Consider the following 25,077-nt stretch of genomic DNA (forward strand, 5'->3'; position numbering starts at 1 on the left):
CAAAGAATATGAGTTATTACTTTTAAAAAAACAAAACACATAATGAACACACACCTCTATATCTTTATTGTAGATCGACCGTCCAGTGTCGCTCCATATCTGTAACAATCTTGACCCTCGTAAAGCCGCCCGCCCGCCGGTGTGAGCCTGTTGCAAAGCTTTTCAGACTCCCTCGCTAACAGCGCTAACAGGTGCAGAGGCCTTAAAGAGTGGCTCATTAGCGCAGCTCATTTCACAAGCACCGCCACGCAGTCGTTACTATCCCGACACAGCGCGTGTGAAACAACACATTATCACCCAATTAGCATGACCCCGTGTCGGGCGCCAGGCCCCGTTTGACTTCAGACTCCCGCCTCCCCCCCACCCGATTGTCCCCCTGCATGCCACACATGTGACAATAAAGGTTTTAAGTTGTAAAGTCACAAATAAACAGTTTTATTGGGTTCGTTTTTAAAATGTGTTGCTGAAACCAATGCAAAGTACAGCATGTGTAGGGAAGCATCTGTTTGCATATATTGGAGTGCGTACAGTGGAGTCAGTGCACATGTTCGCATTTAGGCATGTGTTTGAGCCGTTTGCTCATTCACCATGTTAAATTATCCCAGCCTGCACAAAGCTGCACGCACACACACACACACACACACACACACACACACACCTGGGAAGCAGAACTCCTAATTGTGAGGTAACATGTGTGTTTGTCAGTTGTTGTCTGATGTCCAAAGAATCAGCAAAGATTTTTAAAAAAAAAGTTTTTTCAGGTCCCACCCAAGTCAGTCCTGCATGTTTAAGTCCTGTAGGTTTTTTCATTTGATAGGAATCACCTTGTGACCTGTGGCAATGCACACTGAAGCCCATTTTCTGTCTCCTCGCTCCTTTAATGAAAAGCAGAGACCTGCTCTGTCGTCAGCTGGTAATAATGCAGCATTAGGTCCACATGGCTCACTGATAGGCCCCCTGTTATACATTTAAACCTTTGATCTATGTACAATGCTATCACCTTATTTAAGATGGAAAACTCTTCAATTAGTGTGTGCTTTACATTGAGATGGGGCTTCACTTTTTCCAATTGTTTTACTTGTTTCACTTTGTTTGAATTAAAAAAAACAACTATATCCAGCTCTTGTTGTCTTATATTCAGGCGCATCCCTTGGCGAGAGCAGTGTGTCTGTTGTTGTAGTTGGAGGATATTTGCATTTGTAAGTTGAGTTATCCTCCACTTTATGCCACTGGGAGCAACTTCCAAGTATTTGAGCAGCAATAAATGATGGCAGCATGTTTTTTTTTTTATGGTTAAATTCACAAGGAATGGTTGCCTTTCACATTTCCAGTGTTTATATTTGTGCTGGGTGCTAAAGCTCACGGCTCGTCATTTTTTCACTTGCCCTTCCACATGTATTTAAATTGCATGGTTCATGTTTCATAGCACATGAGAGTGGCGGCAAAGCCCAACAGCCAGAAACATGCTAATAGTCTCCACCATTTCCTCTGTTTACAGGGTCTGAGTTTTCCCAAGACCCCAGTGTGATAGCTACCACTTCATGGAACAGCTCTAGTGATGGTAAAAGCACACGATGACACACACAAACACAAAAACAGGGTGTGATTTTTAACAAACCTCTTTCCAGCAAAACTGTAATAGCTGTGAACACGTCTGTTACACATAATACATGATGCAGGTTAACTGATGGAACAAAGTACACATCAACTTGCACAGTTTTCACTCGGCCAGGCATCCCCGTTCCATTTGTTGGGATATATACAGGAAGTAAGAAGTGAGTTTATGTGAAGGAAAATGAGTGTTGGCCAATGAGCTGCAGGAGCAATACTTGTAATGGAGCAGAATTTTCACAAGCCACTTGTAGTTTTGTAGCTAGATAGTTATGTAGGTGGAAAACATCCCAAATCTTAATCCTATCTCCTTTAGCCGAGAAAAAAACCCCCATTATTAATGGCCTCGAAACTCAATGGGGTTGCTGTATCGTTACAGTTAAGATTGCAGCAGAAAAAGCAGCAGCAGCAGCAACAATCCTGCGGTTTGTCATCTGAAATGCTAGATTTAGCTCCTCCACCGCTGATGTGCTTAATTACGTAAATATTTGAGGTCGCACACATCCGACGCTTTCGGAACACAGGACGCATGGTCATGCTGTAATACACGCATACTCCCATTTAAAATAATAGCAATCTTAATCTGTGTGCGTGCAAGAGAGAGCAGCAATGTGCTCAACATCTCCTGGAGTTTCACAGTCCAACAAATTTACTTTTGACAAGCTGGTGGGATGCAATGTGGCCGCTTGGTTCTCCCACATCGGCTCTGTCAGCCAATTCCTTCCCATCCTCGATCAATAAGGATTCTTGCCAGTGTAATACAGTTGTGTAGTTTGTGATGGGGATGGCCACAACTCCTGGAGCTGCCCTGGTTTCCATTAGCAGATCCTGAAGCTTTTAAAACTGCTGTTCTCCTGTCGGCACGGCGGGAACCACCGAGTCGGATCCATAAAACGATCTGCCCAGAGTTATCAGTCAAAGTCATCTCGCCCCCCTCTCCTTAGTTTTCCCCGGGCTTAGAGAACCGACATCCGCTTATTCTCCCACCAAGATACCCTGACTTGGAAGATCCTCAACATGAGACTTTATTGAACATGACCTTCTATGTTTTTTCTCTCTCCTCTGGTTTGTTTAATTTATCTCTTGCAGAGCCGAGTCTCTCACAACATCCGTCCCACAGCACATTCTGTGTACACCAAAACAGACATTGTTGAACACACACACACAGACAAGAACGAAGACAGTAGTTTCTGGACATGAGTTAGCGGTTTAGTCAAGATAATGATTATGGTGACCAATCAAGGATGTTTAAAAAGTCTTAAATACAATGAGGAGTGGTTTCAAACAAATCACAGAGACGGCTTTATTTTTCCACAACAACGGGATAAAAACCTACAAAGGCTGCATGTGTGTGCGCGCGCTAGCACCCATATGTTCATTGTTGTGTAGCTCTCTGTGTGTCAATTTGAGCCCAGTCCCATGACTAACATCTGTTTCTTATCTGATGGATGGATGGATGGTGATTGCGCCGCTTGTTTTGTCTGCAGGCCCGCGAATAGTTTGGATTGAGCAAGCAGACAGCGTTCAGGTAGCACGGCGCTATCAGCGTGCATCAGTAGCAGGACGCTATCGTCCTGAGAAGACGCTCATCACTGGGCTGAAATCAGGGGTGACGATAGTTTACTGAACTCATTTTCCCCGTTGGCGTTCTTTTCGCTCTTCCTCTCTCTTCCTTTCTTCCGTTCCTCTCCTTCCTTCTCTGTTGGAGAGTGACCCAACTTTAATGAAATTCACCTTTTTAGCCATCGCTGGCAATGCTACAGCGCCGGCTCCTCAGTGCATCTACTCGCTGTGTTTAGTTAGCTGTGCAGCCGCTCGGGTTTCTGTGACGGTGTCTTGCTGAGAGCAACCTGCCTGCTTTACCTCGTGTTACCTCGTGTTTATGCGTGTGCGTGCGTGCACATACACGGTACATACTGTATCTTCAAATACAGAAATACAATGTGGCTGTCGGGATGAAAAAGGTATCTGTTCAGAACATGTAGCGTTTGTGTGCGTTGCGGTTGTGTGGGTGTGCGCGTGTTTACGCTTGTGTGCCTGCGTGTGAGTGTTTGATTGTACGAAACCCACGGCACGCTGATGACAGGTCACCTTTTAGTCGCCTGCCACATTAAAGGGACAGTCCGCAGCAACGGTTTAAGTTTCACAAAACTCCTGATGCCAAATACCGCAACACTCACCATGAGGCAATTACACACAAAGCAGCGTTGTTACACAGACGCTGGCAGGACATCATCGTCCTCTTCACCTCTCTTGTCATCATCTTCTCTTGTCTCTCGTGCTTTTCCTTTCTTCTGCTCCGCCACTACAACATCAGGCACACGGCTCCAAACATCCGTATCTTTTTCATCAATTCAACGAATGAGATAAAGTTAAGTTCCGTCTGTGCGACCTCGCCGCCTTTGGCGAAACACAAGTTCTTAAAGAGTGGGTCTGTTCTCATTTAATGTATAAAGTCAGAGTCAACAAGCACATTCAATCGGTGAGGTGTTGCGTCAGCGTAAAGGCAAAATTCGGTCCGCTACACTCGGAACGGTGTACGAACAGATTCCAAGCAGACCCTGTTGAGAAGTCAAATCCAAATGAAAACAAACTCCCACACATGGAAGTAAGCATGCACCACACACACACACATACACACACACACATACACACATGCACATATATACATATGACGCATATGATGAAAAAGCAGCAATGAATATAAATTTAGGGTGTTATGAATGCAAGAACCTCCTCATACAAGTACTTGCTTATTGAATAATACAGAGAGAAAGCTGAACCCACCCACTACAGTAAATAGACACATTCTTATACAAAAGTATGAAATACAACTCCTAATACAGATTGGAAATCTCCTCAAATTGGTCTGAGAAATTCACCCAGTCCTTAGAAACCAGTCAGAGGTCGACAAACACCGGTTTGACCTTTTTTAAATGACCTTTAAATAAACTGGCCTAATGCTTGATACAGAGAGAATTTCCATCTCAGTACTTGTGATCACAAATCACAATCAGGCTCAATAGATTTGATTGAAACTTATACAACATGTACATTTTATCCGAGCTGTTGCATTCCTTTCTGTCGCAGCGAGCTTCTTAATGTGTAACATATCAGAGTTTGGCTCCCATCCAGCGACAGTACGAGCCATTACAGTTTGTTATCAGATTTTGCCACGATAATCTATGTACAAGGTTCGTTAAAGAAAAGGGAGGACACGGGGGTCAGTGCATCAAATGTTGTATAGCGTGTGTGTCATACCAGATAGATTTTTGACTTGGCGGAAGATCAATGATATTCGACTGGATGCAATAACATTAATTGTGTCTACAGTGTATAATCTGCATTTTTTTTATGTCTAACACAGTTTTGTTCTGGCTGCAGAGCCGTGATATGGACAGACAGACATGGCTGTACAAATAAGGGAGACTGTGTGTGTTTGTGTGTGTGCAGAATGTAGAGAAAGGAGGACAGAAAAAGAGTGTGTGAGGAGGGAGGAGGGTGATGATGGTGGCAGCCTCCTCATATTGTCACACACTTGCTAGTCCCACATTGCTGTGTTAAGCCTGAGGTTTTAAGGAGGACAGCATGAGTGTGTGTGTGTGTGTGTGTTGAGGCTTGAGCACGCACACACACACACAGAGGCTGTGTGCCAAGACAAATGTGCCCCCTTCTCTTTTTCACAGACACGTCATAGACACTCACTTTACACACCTCATGACAATATGTCAGCTGCAGGCGTCAGACGAGCTGCACATTCACCCTCCAGGCTCGCTATGGCGACCGAGAGTACAAAGTCAGGGCGCCGGCGTGCACCAATCAAAGTTCTCGTCGGACGGTTGAACTACGTCTGAACCCTCGTCGACGCCTCTCCAGATTTTTAATACATTGTTTTTCCCTGACCAGAACGATGACATACTGGTGTTGTAATTGTCTTCGGGTTATATTAAGATGGTTTTTTTGCTGACTTTGTCTTTTTTTCTGTATAACTATACTGAATACACCTTAAAAATACTCAGAGATGAGGCACTTTGGAATAGACAGCATCACCCTTGTAGGGAAAGCCCTCGTTGAGAAGCATGGGGAGAGCGAAGGTTTACATTTGTGGGCGTCCTCGCATACGTAAGTGTGTGTCTCTTTTTTACTCCTCAGGCGCTCTATTCACGCAAATTTAAATGTGTCTGACGAGTATTTGAGATTCCCCTCTGTGGGTTTTTCCTCCTTTGTTTGTTTTGGCCCGTTTGCGTAACCAAAAGCATTTCGGCATACCTAAGATGGATTTTTTGGGGATTGAAGGAACTTTCCAGACGTTTTTCATGTCATTAACGCCGATGTTTTCCCCGCAGATTAAACTCTTAGGTGGCCCCTTAAGATTGTTTTTGTCTGACCACCGAAAACCGTGGTCCTAAGGGATCGCACAAAATAGCCGGAGTTTTGTTAACCAATTGTAGGTTGTACTTTTTCAACGTTGCCGTAGTGCTCGTTGCAGACGCACCTGGTTGATCTGTGCACCTTTCTAGTTTATGCTTTTTGGTGAGTTTATAGACAGGTGGCTTCATTCAGCCGTCATGAAAAGTGTGCTCAGGTGTCGACACAGTGGCGACCACAAACTACAACCATGGTTTGAATATGTGTTTTCTGAAAACACAGAGTTGCTCTTCCACTTTTGCTTCTTTAAACAGTAGCATGTTTATAAATCGTGCTCTGGTGAAGCACAGTGTACTGTTTATTTTATGTCTCACCTCTTTGGCTTTGTTTAATACAATGTGTTTTCCGCCTGTTAATCATTTCCCTCGTATTCATTCCCGTGATCTGTCCCGTGTCTTCCAGGGTCATCCTTCATACGTCTCGAAGCCCCCATGAACAACATCACCACCTCTCTGAGCCACACCGCCGAGCTTTTTTGCCGCGTGTCCGGCAACCCGCCGCCCACCGTGCGCTGGCTGAAGAACGACGCCCCGGTGGTGCAAGAGCCGCGACGGATCTCGTACCGCTCCATGACTTATGGCTCACGCCTCCGCATCCGCAACCTGGACACCACGGACACGGGCTACTTCCAGTGCGTGGCCAGCAACACCCAGGGCACCGTGTCCACCACGGGCGTGCTCTTCGTCAAATTCGGTGAGGGGAATTCGAGCCGAGCATCTAAAAACCTTCTGGCATGTCGATGTCACAATAAAGTGGCTTCATGACGAGTGTTTTGTACACTCTTCGTGACAAGCAAAGACATGTTTCCCTGCTCATCTTTTCCAACAAGAGATCTGGCTCCTTTCAGCATCACTCGTCTCCACTGATTCTTGCCTGTCGCTGGCAGCTTGTGCCGGGAAAATCTGGGAGCAATATTGTTTATCCTGTTGTAAAAGAAATCCCCTTGTCTTCTTTTCCAGATCCACTCCCTACACTTCTGGCAGGAAGGCCAACGTAAGTTTTTTTTTTTCCTCTATGCGTTCATCTCTCTGTCAGTCTGTGCTTCTTGTCACTTTCAGGTAGATTTGTGAGGCCTATATAGAGCTCTTGAAGGTTCATGCGTGGGATTTGTTATCCATACTGATAATCATATATGTGTCTATAATAGAAACCCATTTAACTGTAGAGAAGACAAAGGTCATGACTTGGAGATAGGTGAAAGACAATTGGCCTGTTTGCATAGAGACACCCCAAAAAAGGCTTGATCTCTAATTTTCCTTTTTTTTATTGGGGCAGGTCTCAGTGTGGTTGAATTAATATTTGTATTTCACTTAAAATACCAAATTTCTAATGCTCTACGTTGTTGTTTCTGCTCAACCATCACAGCTCACATGGTTCACATCAAAATATGAACTGTGTCCACTCACTGTGGACCGTGGAGGGGGGGGCGGGACCGTTCACCAATCACAAAGATGTTGACATCTATCCTCTTGTAGCGTTGGAGAAACTGGGTTAAGGTACTTTCAGCCAACTCTAATCCGAAAACAGGACGTAAAGCAACATTATAACAAATTCAAAACCTGTGCATTCATTTAATCTCAGTGCAATAATGAGACATTCACAGAGCTATAATGAAGTTATTATAATTAAGAGCGAATGTTGAGTGTCCACCAGCGAGCTAAGTTGATTAACTGAAGTATCGTATTGAGAGTACAGCAAATAAATCCAGATGAGACAAAGCGTCTTAAGAAAGTAACCATGAACACATCACGAGCAATACTGCTGCCCAAATCAAAAGTTAGTTTGACGTCGCCCCAGTGTGGTGGGATAGAACTCAGAAAGAACTTTCTCAGTGTGTGTGTGTGTGTGTGTGTGTGTGTGTGTGTGTGTGTGTGTGTGTGTGTGTGTGTGTGTGTCGCGGGATCAAAGGAGTTGGGCTGAACCCCAGTGACAGGATGGCGAGGCTTGTTGCCATGTTCCATGCAGCGTTCGGTGAATCCGCTGGCACATCCCGGATATCAGACACTCACTAAATCAATTCACACACTTTGAGCATGTCCGAGGGCTTCGTTTCAAACATCTGTTCCTACCATTCTTTTGTTTACATGTTTTTGATGCTTTTTTTTTTTCTCTCTCTCTCTCTCCCTGTGCAACTAAATTGCTGCTTGTTTCCTAGATGAGACGGTTGGCTCACGCAGGAATCACAATGCAATTATGTCCAGGGAGTAACCAATAAAAAAGGAAAATCAAACAAGCTGGCCTCAAAGAAAAATCACTTGCATATTGGAAATAAAACTAAGAAGCAAAAATAAACGCTGATTAGGAAAGAGAAGGATGCGAATTCAAGTGTGTGTGCTTTCATGTAGGTTTTGTGTGAGGAAGAAAACCTCCAGGAATTAAAACAAAGGTTCTCTGTTTTTGCTTCATGATCATTGAGGCTTTAAAAGTGTATTCATGTTTTCACAGGCTTAACCAGTGATGAAGTTACCTCTTTGTATAAAAGTCTATTTCTTTATTTGGAGCGAGTAACATGAATTTCTGTGCAATGCCGAAGCTTTGTCCGATCTTCCGGCTGATGAAATCCTGCAGGAGCTTCTCGCCTCGCTTTTCCGGGTTGCTTTAATCTCATCATCTGAAAGATTCAAGCTCATCGAGGTGCCGCTTCAACGCGGCAGACGCTGAATTACACTTTGCAAGTTGGAATACGTCAAGTTCAACCGAAGACCAGCATGCAATCTATAGTCTCATTACAGTCATACAGACTTCATTTAAACGGACAAGGGCCTCCTTTGACAGCGGGGCCGAGCTGCTGCTGCTGCTGCTGCTGCTGCTGCTGCCGCTGCTGCTGCTGCTGCTGCTGCCGCGGTGGGCTGATCGTCACTGCTGCTCATCATTAGTGCCGCAGCCGACTTATTAGCTGTAAAGTAGGGTGGCAGGCTGTCAAGGAGACAGGGTCACCTAATGATGACATGTGATGACCCGCAAGCCGCTTACCTCATACCGCAGCTGTTCAAACGTCAAAACTTCTGCTGCTGGACTCAAAGTTTTCAGGAGAGAGACATCTGGTCCAGAAGCTTGTCAGTTTAAGTGACACATAATCTACAGCAGGGGTATTCAATTACAAGTTAGCGAGGTCCAGTGAGGGAGAACTTTCTCTTGCTAAGGTCGGGAACATCACCATAGTGTGTGTGTGTGTGTGTGTGTGTGTGTGTGTGTGTGTGTGTGTGTGTGTGTGTGTGTGTGTGTGTGTGTGTGTGTCGTCTGTATTGACGTAGCCTGTAGCAGTCTTGTTAACTTCTGTATGTCGTCAACACGTGACTGTCAAAGGAAGTAAAGAAAGTTCAATGGAATAATATCTGAAGATTATTTATTGTCAAATTTCATATTGAACTGGATGAATTGTAACTAATTCATACTCTACTAATAAAAACGTATTATTCTCTTCTTTCAAGTAATAGAAAAAAGGCTGGATTATATAAAGTAAATGCATAACAAAAAGCTCTTTGAATACAGTACTTAGTTAAAAATACATTTAACTGGATTGTCTTCGTATGGAAGCCCATTTCCGCAACAACAAAAAAATTATAACCACAAAAACACAAAAAATTACCTGTTACCGTCTTTTTATTTTTTATTTTCTAGGTTTTTGTACAATAAAAACTTGAAAAAGCAAAAACACTCATTTCAAGTCTAAAGAAATAGTTTGACATTTTGGGAAATATACTTTTTGCATGAGAGTCATATGAGAAGATTGATACAATGAAAATGTAAATCTTGGTCGTAGCAGCTTTTTAAAGTTCACATTTGAACACGTTATACCTCATTTCATTAATCCAACCAAAGTGTAAAAATGACACTTTGTTATTTCATGAGGGATTAGAGCTATTCCTTGTGAAGTCTCACAGCAGCCACATGGCGAGTTCTCATTTCTGAGTCTGATTCACGATGAGTTGAGCGTCTCACATCTGCAACTCTAAGTCAGTTCAGTCAATTTCTCATCCTAAAATCCATCAGTGTGCCACCAGGTATCTCCGAACAGAGAGCGATCAGTGCATCTCCTCTCCACTGAGCACATGCTCTGCCTCTTTATTCCCCTCCCTCCATATTTCCCCTTCCTCTCCTCCCTGCAGATGTTTTAATAGAGCCAGCATAAACATAGGGTGACGGGGCGGCGGGGGGAGTCTCGTCTGCCAAAATTAGACCCCCAACTTTGTTCGTTTCTTTCTCTCTTTGTACGCTTCCACACTTCCTTCATTTGCAGGAGAAGAAGAAAAAAAAGATGGAGACGGCGGGAGTGTGAAGGGAGTGAAAGAAAAACAGTGTTAGCAGAGTAGGGGGATGGATGGATGGTACCATTAAAGCTCGGGGGTTGCATGTTGTTCTTTGATTCCCGGGTTCTGGGGGGGATCAGATTAAAACTGTCTATGACACAATTACTTCCTTTTTTTCTGAATTAAATGAATCAATAGGATTCATTTCATCTCCATCAAGTGCATGTTCGGCAGGCTGGACTGAATTTTAAATGATTTATTTGAGTTCTTTCAGGTATTTCTTCTTTTCAGTCTGCAAAATAATATGTGAAAAATATGAACTGCTATTTATTAATAAAGCAGGTTTAAGCCATATTTGCATAATAATGATGGATAACGTGTGATGTGAATTGTAATTTAAAAAAAATGTTGACCCCAAATTCAAGGTATTTACCTCGTAAATCGCAATCAAACCTCCAAATTTTAATTTTTTCAGTTGAAAAATATTCCATTTTCTGCCTCATAGTGATCTTAGAGCATTTACCTTCAGGAATTAGTAGAGACGACACACACACACACACACACACACACACACACACACACACATATAGGGAGAGCGAATATTAGACTTGTAACTGAAAATGAGCAACATTCATTTAAAAGGTAATTTGATATAATTGTTGTGTTTATAGCTTGTTTATATTTTCAAAATACATCTCATTTGATATTTCTTAAAAAAGGTACTGGATACACACATGTTGTTTACAGCAGAGGTAAACAGACTTTCTGCAACGCTGCTGCTGGTCTCGGTCCGTCTGTGTTTATAATACAGGGGTTTTCTCCCTGTTTGAAAAGATTAATGCCGCTCCACCGTGGCTGTCCAGGCTGTTTGAATTCCTCCAAACTTTCCCCACCGCTTTTCGCTCAACGCTGGCAAAAAAAAAAAGCAATTACAAAAATAGCTTCTTTTCTTTTTTTTTTTTGCTCTTTTCCCTCCACCGAGCCTCTCTGCTCTCTCCTCTGTCCTCTTTCCACCGGAGAACAAAGAGAACAAATTCTCCCTCTTCAGAGTTTTTCTGGCTTCTTTTGGTCACTTTGCTCCTCTTCAATCTGCCTGTCATGTCACCGACCCACCGAGATGTGCTCTTCTCCTCTTCGTCGTTCTCATTCGAACATGAAAACATCTTTATTTGAACAATGTTTGACGCTCGTACGTCAATTCAAACCACCGCTGACAAGAAATCCAGCAATCCCGCGTGCATGAAAGCTGTTTTTTTATATGATCTTGTCCACGGCTGCAACCGCGACACAGTCGGACCTTTTATTTACTCGCGAGAAATATGTCAGTTGAGCTCTTGTTTTGATGTAATTTGACAATTCCGGGCGATTATATTAATCAGGCGTGTTTAACTATAATACAGTGTCAACACACACACACACACACACGCGCGCACACACACTTTCCCTGCAACTTGTGCGTCTGTGTGTGGCTGTGCGTCAGCTCTGTAATTAGCCATCTGTCAGCGCACTTGGATTGAATTGACCTCAGAGCTGACGTGACAGGCCCGCGAGGCCCCGCGCTGCCGCCGGCCCACCGGCAATCCAATTATACAGTGGAGGCATCAAAAGAATCAGAAAGCGAGGGGAGTAATTTGACTTTGTATCGACAGGACCGTAGCGTGCGCCGCTCACCTCCAGCGGCGCGCGGGGGTTGATTGACAAATGAGTTTTGAGGAAGTCGTTGGTGTAACGCGTAATGACTCGAAGATGTCGCGGCCGCGTCGATCTCGTGGCCCGCTCGGGCTTGTTCAAAGGTATTAGCCGCTGAAATAGGGGTAATCGCACGAGATTTATTGATACCCTGGAACCTCTACTCGCTTCTCTTTTGGGCTTCACAGCAGCTGTTGTGAAAGGCTTGTACTTACCGTGCCTGTGTGATTGGCATCTGATTTATTAAGACGTCAGGTAATTACACAAACGGTGCCTGCGAAGGCCCTCTAGGTGTGTTCAGTGAGTGGAGGAGGATGAAAGGATGCCGTCAAGGATTATCGAGGAAACATCCAAAATCCTCCTTAATGAAGGGACAACGTGTCAAAGCGTTTACTTAAGCTGCAATCAGGCCCTTGATTGAGATAATTACTAGATCGAGACAAATGGGGTAAACCAACAATCTGACTGGCATTAATACAAGATGATTTATCAATATAGTGTCACAGTGCATTAGCAAACATCAGTTTTAAGAAGTTTAAAGAGCACACAAGCTGAACTCCCTATCTGAAGCCGCACCTTCACCTTTCATCCACTGAAAATAGAATTTTAGCTCCACAACTCCATCCCGCTTAAATATACCTGCAACTTTGAATCACCTGCTTTTTTCACACCGTAAGTACCTTAAGAAATCCACACAAATGTGCATTCATCTTCCATAATTATGGATGTTTCCTCCAAGAAATGCAATTATAAATTAATACTCTGACACACAACCCAACCAGTACAACAACAAGTTAGCTTTTTTTTTTTCCAAACGTGTACATTTTGTTACTCTTAAACATAGCCGGTCTAGCTAAGCTTCATACTGAACACATGCCACGAGAGCGCTATCCATCTTCTTATCTAACTCTCAGCAGAAAAGCTAATGGTTTTAAATTCAAAGATGCACTTTGCTGATGACGAACGTTGGCCGCTGCAGAATCTGAAATGAGGCACACATGTTTTAATGTGGTGCCTGAATGTCCTGCTCAAGGACACTTTAGTTGGAGACGAATGCAGGTTTAGAAGCCTGTCCACCGCTTAAAAAAAAACAACCCCAGTCTCTCGTCTCACTCACAGTGTGTGTTGTTTTTGGTCACAATAGGCTCTCGACTCAGACGGAGAACTTGTGTGCGTAGTGTTGAGAAACGTTGGATTTTGTTTCACTTCTCCTCACCTCGGTGCCAGTGTAAACACTGCTGTGGTTCTCAGACTCCGGCCAGGATTGATGAGGATTTGCTGCACACCGCAAGCATCGCCCCTCCATTCAGGCTGAGGAGATGACAGGCCCACTCAATTTTTGGATGCTCTTCTCATCTGTCACATACTGATCTACTTTAACACCACATCAGACCAACGCGGGGGGGAAGGTGGGGGGGGGCTCCTAAATCTATTTCTATTGGGGATTGACTCGAGGACTCTGGGTAGTTTTCAGACCTGCCAACAGCGGGCTCTGCACCAGTGGAGCTTTCTCAGCCCGTAGTTTAACCAACGGCTATTGCAGTATTCCTAACTTCTTAACTACGAAACCTGCAAGATAGATTTAACTTGATTGGCAAAAGGTAAAAAGTGCATTCAGTCAGTGTTTCACAGTCACTTCTACACAAGTAAAAACAAAAAGAGCCGACTGAGACTTTCTTCACCTCTGTTCCTTTGCACGTCCGGAGTAGACGGCGGGGGTTTTCTTTTTCTAGTTCTGTCTCAAAAGGCTTTTTACCCACACGGAGTCACACACATGCACAGTTGCAGTTTTTTTCTCTCTCCATAAAACACATTCAAAGGACGCAGTGAGAGAACTGCACACGCAGTGACTCTGGTAAACCCTATCTCTCGCGCGTGTTTAGCTAAGCCCTCGGCGGGTCTTAATTGCCGCCTTGTTGTGGATTCTTTTTAGCGCGGCGCTGATTGATTGGGGATCAGGGCCGTAATATGGCTCATCGGGGACGGGCCCTTTGACATTGCCTGGTCCCGTGGGCACCAGCGCTGTTTGAAACCAGAGATCCCACCGCAACCCCCCCTCCCCTCCTCTCACAAGCCTGGATGCCGCTCTGCTAAATGCTGCCCAGGTCAGGGGGCTCCACGTACATAAAGGCAGACACACACACACACACACACACTTACGTGGGGACTGTCATGATGTGTCGCGGGCATTTAACCATTAAAGCAATTTACATTATTAGGCGTTAGTAAAGGCGTAAGTCTGCCTTTACACACTTTAACGCGCACGGCGAGTTACACGCACAACTCATTACGAACACGGCTCTCACACTCAGCTCGGACAGGGCCCACTTCCTGTTTCCTGTTTCCCAGAATCCCCTGTGTCTGTCTGTTGGTGATCCTGTTGGCAGGTCTGGTCAAGGTCAAGTCTGGTAAGTGTGTGTGTGTGTGTGTGTGTGTGTCATGGTTTCTCCCAGAGGGTTACAAAGGCCTAGAAGGGGTTTGTGGGCTTTCCCTGAACTTTGGCCTCTACCTCCCATGAACACACATATGCACACACTCGTGCAAAGAAAAAAAAACCCACGTGTGGAGACAAGTATGCACAGAAAGTGTTCTTTCTTTTGGCCTCGGTGGTGGTGTTGGAGTGTGTGAGAGAAACAGAGGGAGGCACAGTGTACCTTGAGTATTTCTTGGTATAAATAGAGGCTTTTGTTTGCAGTTTGGACTCGTATCGTGCGAGCCTGAGCCAGGGGGTATTTAACCAGTTGTAGAGCTTAACAGGATCAATGCAGAGTGATTAGTTGATAAAGGAAGCCCAAGTTGAAGTCTGTTTATCAATCAGGGTTGTGTTTGTTGAACCTGGTGCCGACCTAATTGCATGCGTACAGTATCACTAGAGGACTTTTTGGGTTGTGATGAAGCAACACTGTACTATTGAGCTACCACCTCTTCTTTGGAGGAAGATTCTACCAGGAAGACAACTGGATGACACTTTACAGTGTGATTAAACAATACCAGTGACATTATCATATGGACACGCACAGCAACGTGAAGACGAATACAATAGAAGCAATAGTCTTGAGCGAAGCATCATTTTTTGAGTTTCATCATCAAAAAAGTGAGTGAGAAATCACAATTTATCACTTATTCATGCTCTATGTTTCAAATCCAAGTGTAACAGATGAACCTCTACTGAACTAATTCAGTTTAGTTTAACTGTATGGAGACATCCTACGATGCTATTAGTGTCAACACATCATGAACACATCATTTCTCCATTTTACAAAGCTGTCATCATTTGTGGAATAAAGCCAAAGTAGTCTTACAAAGGCCTGGAAGTGAACCGTGTGCACGGGGAGAGGCTCAGTATCAACAAGTCAGGCTGCCAGAAGTCATTGACAGTCAAATATCTTGTAATAGGCATTCTAGACGTCTGTATTACATCTTATTTTCTGCTTACAAATTTGTTTTTGTAAAGATAATCATAATTTTCTTCAGAAATATCAGTTGTCAGTGGAACCTGAATTGTTCCCTTGAGGCAGGCGCGTGGGCTGTCCTGGTTGGCCACATCAAATGATGGAGACAGAGGTGATGTCAACGATAGAGATGACTATCTTCTTCTTCTTTTTTAACTTTCCCTGCATTTTACAGGATAATATACTTTTAGCTTCAATCTATATTCCCAAGTCACACATTTTATCACTAGAAAAAAAAGGTGTTTTATAAACAAACACTTCATCAGGAACAGACATAATGATGACGGGATATATTTTTTTAAGATGTTCTATCACTGTCTTCCCTCCTCTGCATTTCTTTTCTTTTCCCTGTTGAACAATTTTCAGTATTTACATTTTTTTTTTTTGTAACTCTGAGACGACTCTTGGCAGGAGGCTCGTATAAACACAGAGGAGCGGATATCATATACACACATATACGTGGAGCGTGTTGTAAATATGTGTGACAGAGTGTGTGTCAGGCCCTTATAGCAACTGAATGATGTGCTGGTTAGTCCCCTTTGTTTTTAAGAGTGCAGGAGCCTGTAAATTATCTTTTATTGGAATATCCGGAGCCATACCTTCTCAACTGTTTTTGGAAAAGCAGAAATGTTTCAAGTGTTTCACCTCTGATGAAACGTGTAAGTAACTCAATTTGCTTTAGTTAGAAACTGTTTGCCTATCAAGTTTGTTATTTTTTTGTTGCATGTTTTAATCTGCCATAAGCAAAATGCTTTTGGTTTCATGTTTTCTTTTCAGGGGCTTTTATTTTGAAGGAGAAAAACGACTAAACATTCAATTTATAACAGTGAATTCTGAATGTTTAAGGAACGGTTTAGCACTCTCCTGAAGTCGAACAAGTTCTTACGTTGGTTTTTTAGTAATGAAGTTAGGTTTTTGTAAGAAATAAACACATTTGAAAAAATCATCAGTTAAAGTCCAGAACCATCTGTCTGACGCCACAAAGCGTTTTGATTTACCTTCCTGTTGTGCCCACATTCCTCAAGCGTCATCAAGCCATATCCCTACTTGTTCTCCCCGGTATGCCTCAATGTCACATGTGGGTTTTATGTGTAGGCAGCGAGAGCAATAATTGTAGTGATGCATAGAGCAGAGGAACCGGTTTTCCAGTGAAGGAAAACAGGATGTAGCCCTCGGTGTCATCAGTAAGCCTCTGGTGTAACGATGTCGATGGATGACCTCGTATTGTACACCGATGGTTCTACACAAACCAAAAATGTATCAAGTAGAGAAAGACCAATTTGACAGATTTGTCTGAAAATCTTTTAAATCGACTTCAGCCCTATTTTTTGTAAAGAAGGCTTATTTATGATCTCCGCTGTGTTTTCCTTACCCACACTACATGCCTTAGTAGCTCTTAATCGCTCTCATCAAGGTGTATTCCTCAGGAGGCCACGCTTGTGTTCAAACGTGTATGTTCTTGCTCCTTTAGTAGCCAGTCAGCCAAAACATGTGTCCTCCTGTCTTTTCAAGTGTCTGCCTTTGTGTGTTCGGATTGGGATCTGTGATCTAGGAGGCAATAAGTCGTAAATCATGCAGAAAAGTGTGCGTGTGTGTGTGTGTGCGTGTGTGTGTGTGTGTGTGGGTTGACGCTTTCTATATCACAGAAGTAGCTTCGCTCTTGGCTATCACCTTCACCATGTTCTTTCCTCCGTGCTTTTTCCTGTTATTATTATTTCCACACAGACGTTTCAAAGCAGCCTGGAGTCAAATCAAGGAATGCTAATAAGAAAAAGCGATTTTTACAGCCCGCAAAAAAAAAAAAGAAGGGAAAACCAACACAACGTTTGTAATACTGCTCCAGGCAGAAACTTTTCTTCATAAAAATAGATCATGAGCCGTTACATATTTGTATGAATCCTTTGTCAACGCTAAAAATAAACAGCCTCCTTCACATTATATTGGCCCTTCCTGTTTGACGCATGACGGCCTCGATGAAGTAGTTTGCTCTTCATGCTGTCGTGTTTCAATGTTTCACACACACATACCACATCAGTTGAACTTAATGCCTGGAGCTCCTAACTATTTACAATCCTCATTTTCTCTCTTTTCCTCAATTATCTCTCAATCTCTCGGTCTCACAATCTCTCTGTCTGACTTCATTTATCTCTCCCTCCTCTCTCTGCCATGTTTATACTTTCCCTCTTTATTTTTCTCTTCAATGTTTTGCCAGACCTTCGCTGGCTGTCGACGTTATTTGTTCTCCCGGATCTCTCGTGGGTCAGTTATTAGTCAAACACAATCTTCCCACCCTCCTCCTCTAAGTCACCTCTCAGCTAATGGATTGCACTGCGTAACCTCTGTGCCACATTTGTTTGTGTGTGTATGTGTCTGTCTCAACACCGCCGGGTTTATGTTCGGCTTTGGGGGACATATTGCCCTCCTATCCTGCTAATTGACAGGCTGATTGACACCCCTCCTCCTTGAACCCTCCCCCCCCCGCTCTGACTTCTGATACGTCCTCAGAGGAAGTGATGTCACCGTGCCAGGAGCGTTGTGAGGAGTGAAGGGATTGATGCCGGGTCCTTCCTCGCATGTCAGATCACCATGTGTGTGCTAACCCTGTAATTAAAACTCTTTAGTATCATCTGCAGTGGTGAAAGACGGGGCCTTACAACAAATACTTTAGCAGAGTGCAGCTCTGCTACTGTTAATAAATGTGGACTTTCTATCTCAATTCAAAAGTATTTAATCCAAATGGACTTTTATAAAGGTTGTGGCATTTACTGTTCGGTGGAAGGAGCGTCTGCTGCATCAGTGCAGCCCTTTCTATCTTCTTTTTTCAACCTGAATCGACAAAGTCAAAGTCAAAAAGCGCCATACACAGGAAGTCAGACTTGAGCCTAAAATGAAATAAGAGGAAAACTAACTAGATGACGAACCAATGCTGTACTGAGGCAAACGTAGACTTAAACAACCAAGTCAAATTCATCTCCTCGGTCTCTTCTTTCCTCCTTCCTCTATACGCTCTGAATCCTTTCGTCCTCCTCGCTGACAGAAGCCTCTATTGTTGCAGTCAGTGAGCAGCAGTAACACGAGGACCCATGAGGGCTCCTTCTTTCTCCATTGTATCCTAATGCAGCCCCTCGTTGCCCTCCCTCGCCGTTCTTTCCCAGTGTGGTCACGGGCCGCCGGCAGCCACAGACCCCAGTCAACCTCAGCCTCTGGTGGCCATTTTGGCTCCCTGTCAGCGAGAGATCGTTACACACTGCAACCGCACATGCATTCTACAAATCTCCTGTAATAATTGAGTTACTGTGTCAATATGCCAACACGCCAACGTATCAATCACTGCCCGACAGTTATTGTTGGCTGTGGGAAGACGTCAGTATGTATTTCACCTGCGTTGCAATTGCACCAATAAAACTAAAATAACATTTGCAACATCCTATATTCATGTTTTGCTGAGTACAAATTCTGGTACCTTTCGGGCGTTGTGAACATATATATATATATATATATATATATATATATATATATATATATATATATATATATATATATATATATATATATATATATATATATATATATATATATATATATATCTCACTTCCAGGGAGGAAATGCCATCTCTTGAGGACTGTATTGTTTTCTGTCTCTCATCCTCTCCTGTCCATCCGCTCTTTTCCAAATCCACAAGTGTCTTTTATTTGTTTTTTTTGCACACCTTCCCTTTTAAATGCTCACACATCACATCCATCTAACACCAGACACATGTTCACAGGCATCTCTGTGACTCATTGAGCGCGAGGAAGCATTGACGGCCAAATAATAAGGAAATGCTCTAAAATACCTTGAAATAAAACTCCAAATCCACCTGCTAAGTAACAAAAAAATGACCACCATAAGAGGGTTAATAGTGTCCTCAAACCCACAACTTCTCCTTCAGCTCATTGGTGTTTCAAAGGTCACCGCAGTTCATATCTGAGTATGTTTAAAAATCACATGCAGCATGAGCTGAGGGGCATCCCTAATCCGCCTCCAGCGGCTGTGTCTTCATGCTGCAAGCAGCTCTTCTGCTGCTCACTCGGCACACACAGCAGCTCCAGAAAACCAAACCCTGAAATCTAAAATGTCACCAGGATCCGCCCCTTGCCTCCTCACCCTCAAATCCCCTTCCTCTTTATTTTCCCTCCAACAAAGAGCATTGAGTTTCAAATTAGCCCCAAAACTCAACGCAAACCCGTCACCGCCGGCCCGCAGCTTCTTAATGAGAAAGTTTACATGCAAAAGGCTTAAAAGTGTGTTCCATAATCAAAACATGGAGTGAATCCGGATAGACTCGTCAATTACGCTGAGATGAGGTGTTTGTCAAGATGCAATACGTTTGAAGCAAAGAGACTTGTTGTGTCTTTTTTTTTCTTCTTTCATGCCAAATTTGACTTCTTTTTGAGGACGATCAAGCGTCGAGTAGACTCTGAATGAATCATCCATTTTTGTGGGTTGAACATTCAACCTCGTAAACTTTCCCTCAAAACTCCCTTTCCTGTCGATGATACTTTTGTAAACAGTCATCGGACCTTAGCGCTCTTCTCCAAGAACTAGTGTTTGTGTGTCTACGTGTCTCTGCACTGTAAAAAAACTGTTTTGGTTGAGATCTACAGTATCTTCAAATGTCCACTTCTCTTTGTTGCAGTTAAAGCAGACAGCAGCTCGCGTCATCCCGTCGTCAGTTGCTGAATTCTCGGTTTAACCCGTTGAAAACTGTGGAACCAATTTTGTCTCTAGACCTCCTTTTTCTCCTGTGTTTGAGTGTTTTTCCCTGTGTTTGAGTCATCGTAGGAACCCCAAATGAATTCCAATACTTGTGTTTATTGTATGTATTTGTTCAGCAAAGTCTCGGGAAAAAAATGTATATCTGCAAAAAAAAATCACTTTTAAAGATATTTTGATCATATGAACTATGAACATTCAGCTTGATATGAGCCAGATTTCCCAAAAATGCCTCCTGGAGTGGTCAAGAAGACACCTTTTAGGAAAGATTAGGACCTAGAGAATCGGAATCGGCAAAAAAAATCACAATAAAACTAAGCCTTGGTCTGTTACGAACAAGTCTCAGTCAAAAAACGGTCCAAAAATGGAAAAGATTACATATTTTATGCCAAAAGATTGTCTGAATAGGGCATGCTGGGACTTAAAATGGCAGCGAGAGGATTTTCCAAAAGGTTAACATCTCCGCCTCCTTTATGTGCCCACGCATTTTTGTATCGTGATAAAGTCTATCAAGACAATATACAAACTTGTGTTTGTATTTTTTAACGTGTGTTCTTTTTTTCATCGCCAGTTTTGAGGTCAACATCTAAATAAACACTCGCATGTGTAAATATACTGTGTACTCGGGCTTGCAGGTATACCGCAGGCAATGTTTATTTTTTATATCATCTAGTTTTTTATGATCCTTGGATAAAATGTGAACCTTTTTTAATATTTTTAATCAACACCCACATGAGTCAAAGGAAATTATCTTATAGATATTCTATAAATTGGCAGTTTTTTTTAAAAAAGTTGCCAGCCTTGTGGTTCTTACTTTCTTTGAAGTAATCAAACTTTTGTTTCCTGCCGTTTCACTTGCTCACATCGCTTTCATCATTAAAAAAAACACCTGGCGTTGAGATGATCTCCAACACTGGACGACTTGGAGATGGTGGCTCAGTGGTTAGCGCTCCAGTCTTTCAATCAGGAGGTCGGTGGTTCGATCCCCGGCTCCGCTAGTCCTTGTTGTTGTGTCCTTGAGCGAGACACTAAACCCCTAATTGCTCCCATTGCTAAATGAAATGCAACTTTTGCTCCACTCTGACTGGTTCCGTCCGGCACCACCCAGGTGCGAATGTAACGCAACTATGAATCAGGGCGCTGCTGGAAAACGAGCATGACAGTTCAGCTAGCGCTCCCCTGAATAAATAATGAGGTTGGCGAAAATGTAATTGGACAATGAATCAACGTCCCCCGATACCTTGTTTAGTTTCTGCGGCGAGGGTTCGCCTTTCTGTTTTGGATCTGGATTATATATCGCGTCTCGGCGGGGAAAAGCCTCTCCTTGTAATTAACTATTATAAAACGTTACACACAGGGCCCGTGGCGTTGGGGTGTAAAATAAAAGGCCTGAACAGCCATCCACTGTTTACACAAATAGCAACCACACTTGGCTCTCCCGCGGACTGGGACGGCCTACACGCACACACACACACACACACACAAACGCAGAGAAACGAAAGGGAGACACGAAAACACAACTCTGGAAAAGATTTTCATGAAAAACCTCAGATTGTCTCACGGCGATTAGTTTATTGTCGATGTGGCTCCCCTATCCCCTTTCCTCTCTTTAGACACCGCTCATTCCTGCAGCACTGGACGGGATACAGACGTTTTAATAAGCCTCGCAGACACGGCTTTCGATTCAGAGTCAACTCGAGTGAAAGAAATTAAAATATAGAACGCAGCGATTTCGGATTTTGGGCTGAGCTCGGTTTCGGTTGAGGCTGTTCGGACCGTCCAGAGTTGTAATTTGCCGGCGGGGATCTGGCTGCGTTGCGGCGGATCGTCTGCTCTCCCTTGTCATTTACTTGTCTGTGTGTGGCTTGATGTTAGTGTGGATGTGTGTGTCCACCATCCTGTGTGACGCACAACTAAACTAACCTCTCGGCTGTCTGGACACACTCCAGCCCTCACTTTATGTCCTCTCTGCGTGTGTGTGTGTGTGTGTGTGTGTGTTTTCTCTTATGGTGCAGGCAGCCCTTTTCATATTCTGGTTCATTCCTTTTAAAAACCGGTTGCAGCTCAATCAATCATCAACTCCTCAAATCCTTCAAGCAGTTTTCACAGTGGCAGCATTTTTAGCTGGCGAGAGTCTCCTCTTACGGCTTCGTTGCCAGACATGATTTTCACCTAAGGAGATGAGGCCCTCCGCCAAAGGAAAATATCTGAAGATGCAGCAGTTTGCGAGCTCGTGGCTTGATGAAGGGGTGCTAAACCGTCTGCCGGCGCACCGCAACATGAATTCATTATTACCGATTTCCACATTTTAGTAGGAAATTACAGACTCCGAGGATAAACCTGTATTAAGTTGTAAATGGGATGTTACCAAATCCCCATGGAATCAGCAGTATGCAGACCACTGCTCTACAGGTCTGTGTGTGTGTACGTGTACGTGTGTGTGTGTGTGTGTGTGTGTGTGTGTGTGTGTGTGTGTGTGTGTGTGTGTGTCTGGAAAGCCCATTTAGATCTGTGCAGATGGGGGTAGTGGGAGAGAGCTGACCTTGACCTTTCAGTCACTTAACACTCCTCAGAGAGAGGGAACGTAATGGCCCTGTACTCACACCAAACGTACACACCCATGACAGTGTGTGTGTGTGTGTGTGCGTGTGCGTGCGTGCAGCATTGTCGCCTCGTGTAAGCTGCATCTTTCAAAGAGTTTCCGTGTTGTTTTTTAAAGTGTGTGTTGTAATTAGAACAGTTCACCTCTTGTTACTTTGCTGGTGAACCTGACTCTCATCAACAAGGCCGAAAGACACTGTTGGAGGACGATGAAGCGTTAAACCTCAAGACGCTCTATTTTACGCTTCAACACAAAGTGAAACGGAGCAGTGTTTTCATAAAGCGGGATCAGAACATTAGTGTCTTAATGACGCAAGACATTCAAGTATTTTTTCAATTTACTTGAAGCAACGAAACTAAGTTGGAGCTCACGGCAGTAATATTTAGAACACATCTTTCCAAGTTTAGTCTTTTAGTCTGTTTTTTGTTCTGAAGACAGCATCAGTCTTCATCCACTTGATATTTTAAAGTAATACGTTTCTTCTACAGATTGACAGCCTGGTCGGTAACAAAGTGATTGTGTCCGTCATTCCTCGAGCAGGAGTGTCTGGATATGTACTTTCAATCATTCAATAGCTGCGCTCTGGTTCTTTTGTGCGACGTGGATACACAGTGGCATCCCGCAGCCCCTATATCTTGTGGTTACGCCTGGTCTTTAAGTCCCCATATGGCAGAATGTAAAGCACATGACACTGTGATCTCACACTGAGCGAATCGCCTGCGAGTCAGCATGTGGTTTGGGGGGCGTGTGTGTGTGTGCGCGTGTGATCACGTACACGTGCACGTGCGTTTGCGCGCACGAGAGCGGTGAGACATCCGGGGCAAGCGAGAGAGAGCGAGCGAGATAAATGGATTTCAAAAAGGAGGCAAATGTGAAGAGACGCATCAAGAGTGACCAGAGGAAGTCAAAGTTGTGAATACATGATCATCACGCTCCTTCTCTTTCTCCCCACATGTGTTTCAGATTAGGCCTCATGATGACATATCTCTGCCATTAACGGGAGTAAAGTCAAACAGCCAAACATTAATTCCTAATGCGCATTACATCTGTGCTGTGAATTGGGATGCATGTGTGTGTGGGTGTGAATATGTGTGTGTGTGTGTGTGTGTGTTTCAAGTCTGCCATTCTCTGCCTTTGACTTGAATATGATTTATCTTTAGCCAAGCAAAGGGAAATCTATTTCTTGGTTTAGGTCCAGCAACAAGAACCTGCCTTCTCCATCCACTTAAGCACAAAGAGTTGCTTTTGTGTAAGATTCAAACGTAGACTCCCCTCTAGTGGGACGTCTTTGTATTACAACGTGGTTTGGCACATTTGCCCTTCCATGCATCCTGTATGCCTTTTAACTGTTGGGATTTTTTTACAAGCAATATTTTTAAATGTGTCACATTCTCTGTCTTCTTCTGCATGTCTCAGGGATGATTTTGATGAAGAGGGATTCTGCCAGCCGTACAGAGGTATCGCCTGCGCCCGCTTCATCGGCAACCGCAGCATATTCGTCGACTCGTTTCAGATGCAGGGCGAGATCGAGACCCAGATCACAGGTGAGAAGCACGTGCCTCGAGCGAGTGGGTTTAAAACACGGCAGTTGAGAATCACAAGAAAGGTCTGAGTACATGTAAAGTTTTACAGGAGACGCCAGTCATTCATTACGTTTTCTTCTGCGCCACAATTTTGTTCTTCGTCAGGTTTTTTGTTAGTTTCAAACTAGTTTTACTCAAATGTTTACAGAGCTTTTTGGGTAAAGACTTCACCTTAGAGCAATACATCCAGTTAAACAGATACATTGAACGCTGCTAGATCAGATCAGCAACACCTTCCTTTGTTTTTAAGGACAAAATATCTTAATGTCTGCTTTCATCCAGTGAGATCAGAAGTTCAAGCATCATTTAGCAATTCTGCCTTTGCAGCCAAACCCTAATCAAATAGGTCTTCAGCATCAATGTAAAGCTGGCTTCTCTGCATGAACTGAATCACACGCAATCTTCTGTGAATCAGGTCTGTTTAGCAGGTGAACATTATTTAATATTTCTAATTAATATTGTATTCTGTCGGAGGGAAACAGGACGTCACTTAGACGGAGTTTAGAGGATACGTACTGTTTCATACTGTGTTTTGGTTCGGTGTGTGTGTGTGTGTGTGTGTGTCTGTGTGCACGCACGCACGCGTCCTCAGAGGTCAGTTTAATCGGCATGTTATTGATTACATCCGTGAAGCTGTCAGCGTCTTCCCCTTGAACAGTTCAGGGACAAAAGGGGTTCCTGAACTCCGACTTTGATTTAAAACATCA

At 43.5% G+C, this 25,077-nt stretch overlaps 1 protein-coding gene across 1 annotated transcript in view; it reads left to right on the top strand.

The window, feature by feature from the left end:
• Positions 1–25,077, top strand: part of ror1 (receptor tyrosine kinase-like orphan receptor 1) — a 105,472-nt gene that overhangs the window by 71,725 nt on the left and 8,670 nt on the right. The window contains exons 2-5 of the mRNA XM_068589816.1: positions 1,499–1,561; positions 6,442–6,732; positions 6,999–7,032; positions 24,204–24,331. Coding sequence (XP_068445917.1) covers positions 1,499–1,561; positions 6,442–6,732; positions 6,999–7,032; positions 24,204–24,331 — 516 coding nt within the window. The remainder of the gene's footprint in view (positions 1–1,498; positions 1,562–6,441; positions 6,733–6,998; positions 7,033–24,203; positions 24,332–25,077) is intronic.

Source organism: Clinocottus analis, unplaced genomic scaffold (genome assembly GCF_023055335.1).
Source record: "Clinocottus analis isolate CAN_PGR_092001 unplaced genomic scaffold, fCliAna1.0.p SCAF_23, whole genome shotgun sequence".
Taxonomy (NCBI): domain Eukaryota; kingdom Metazoa; phylum Chordata; class Actinopteri; order Perciformes; family Cottidae; genus Clinocottus; species Clinocottus analis.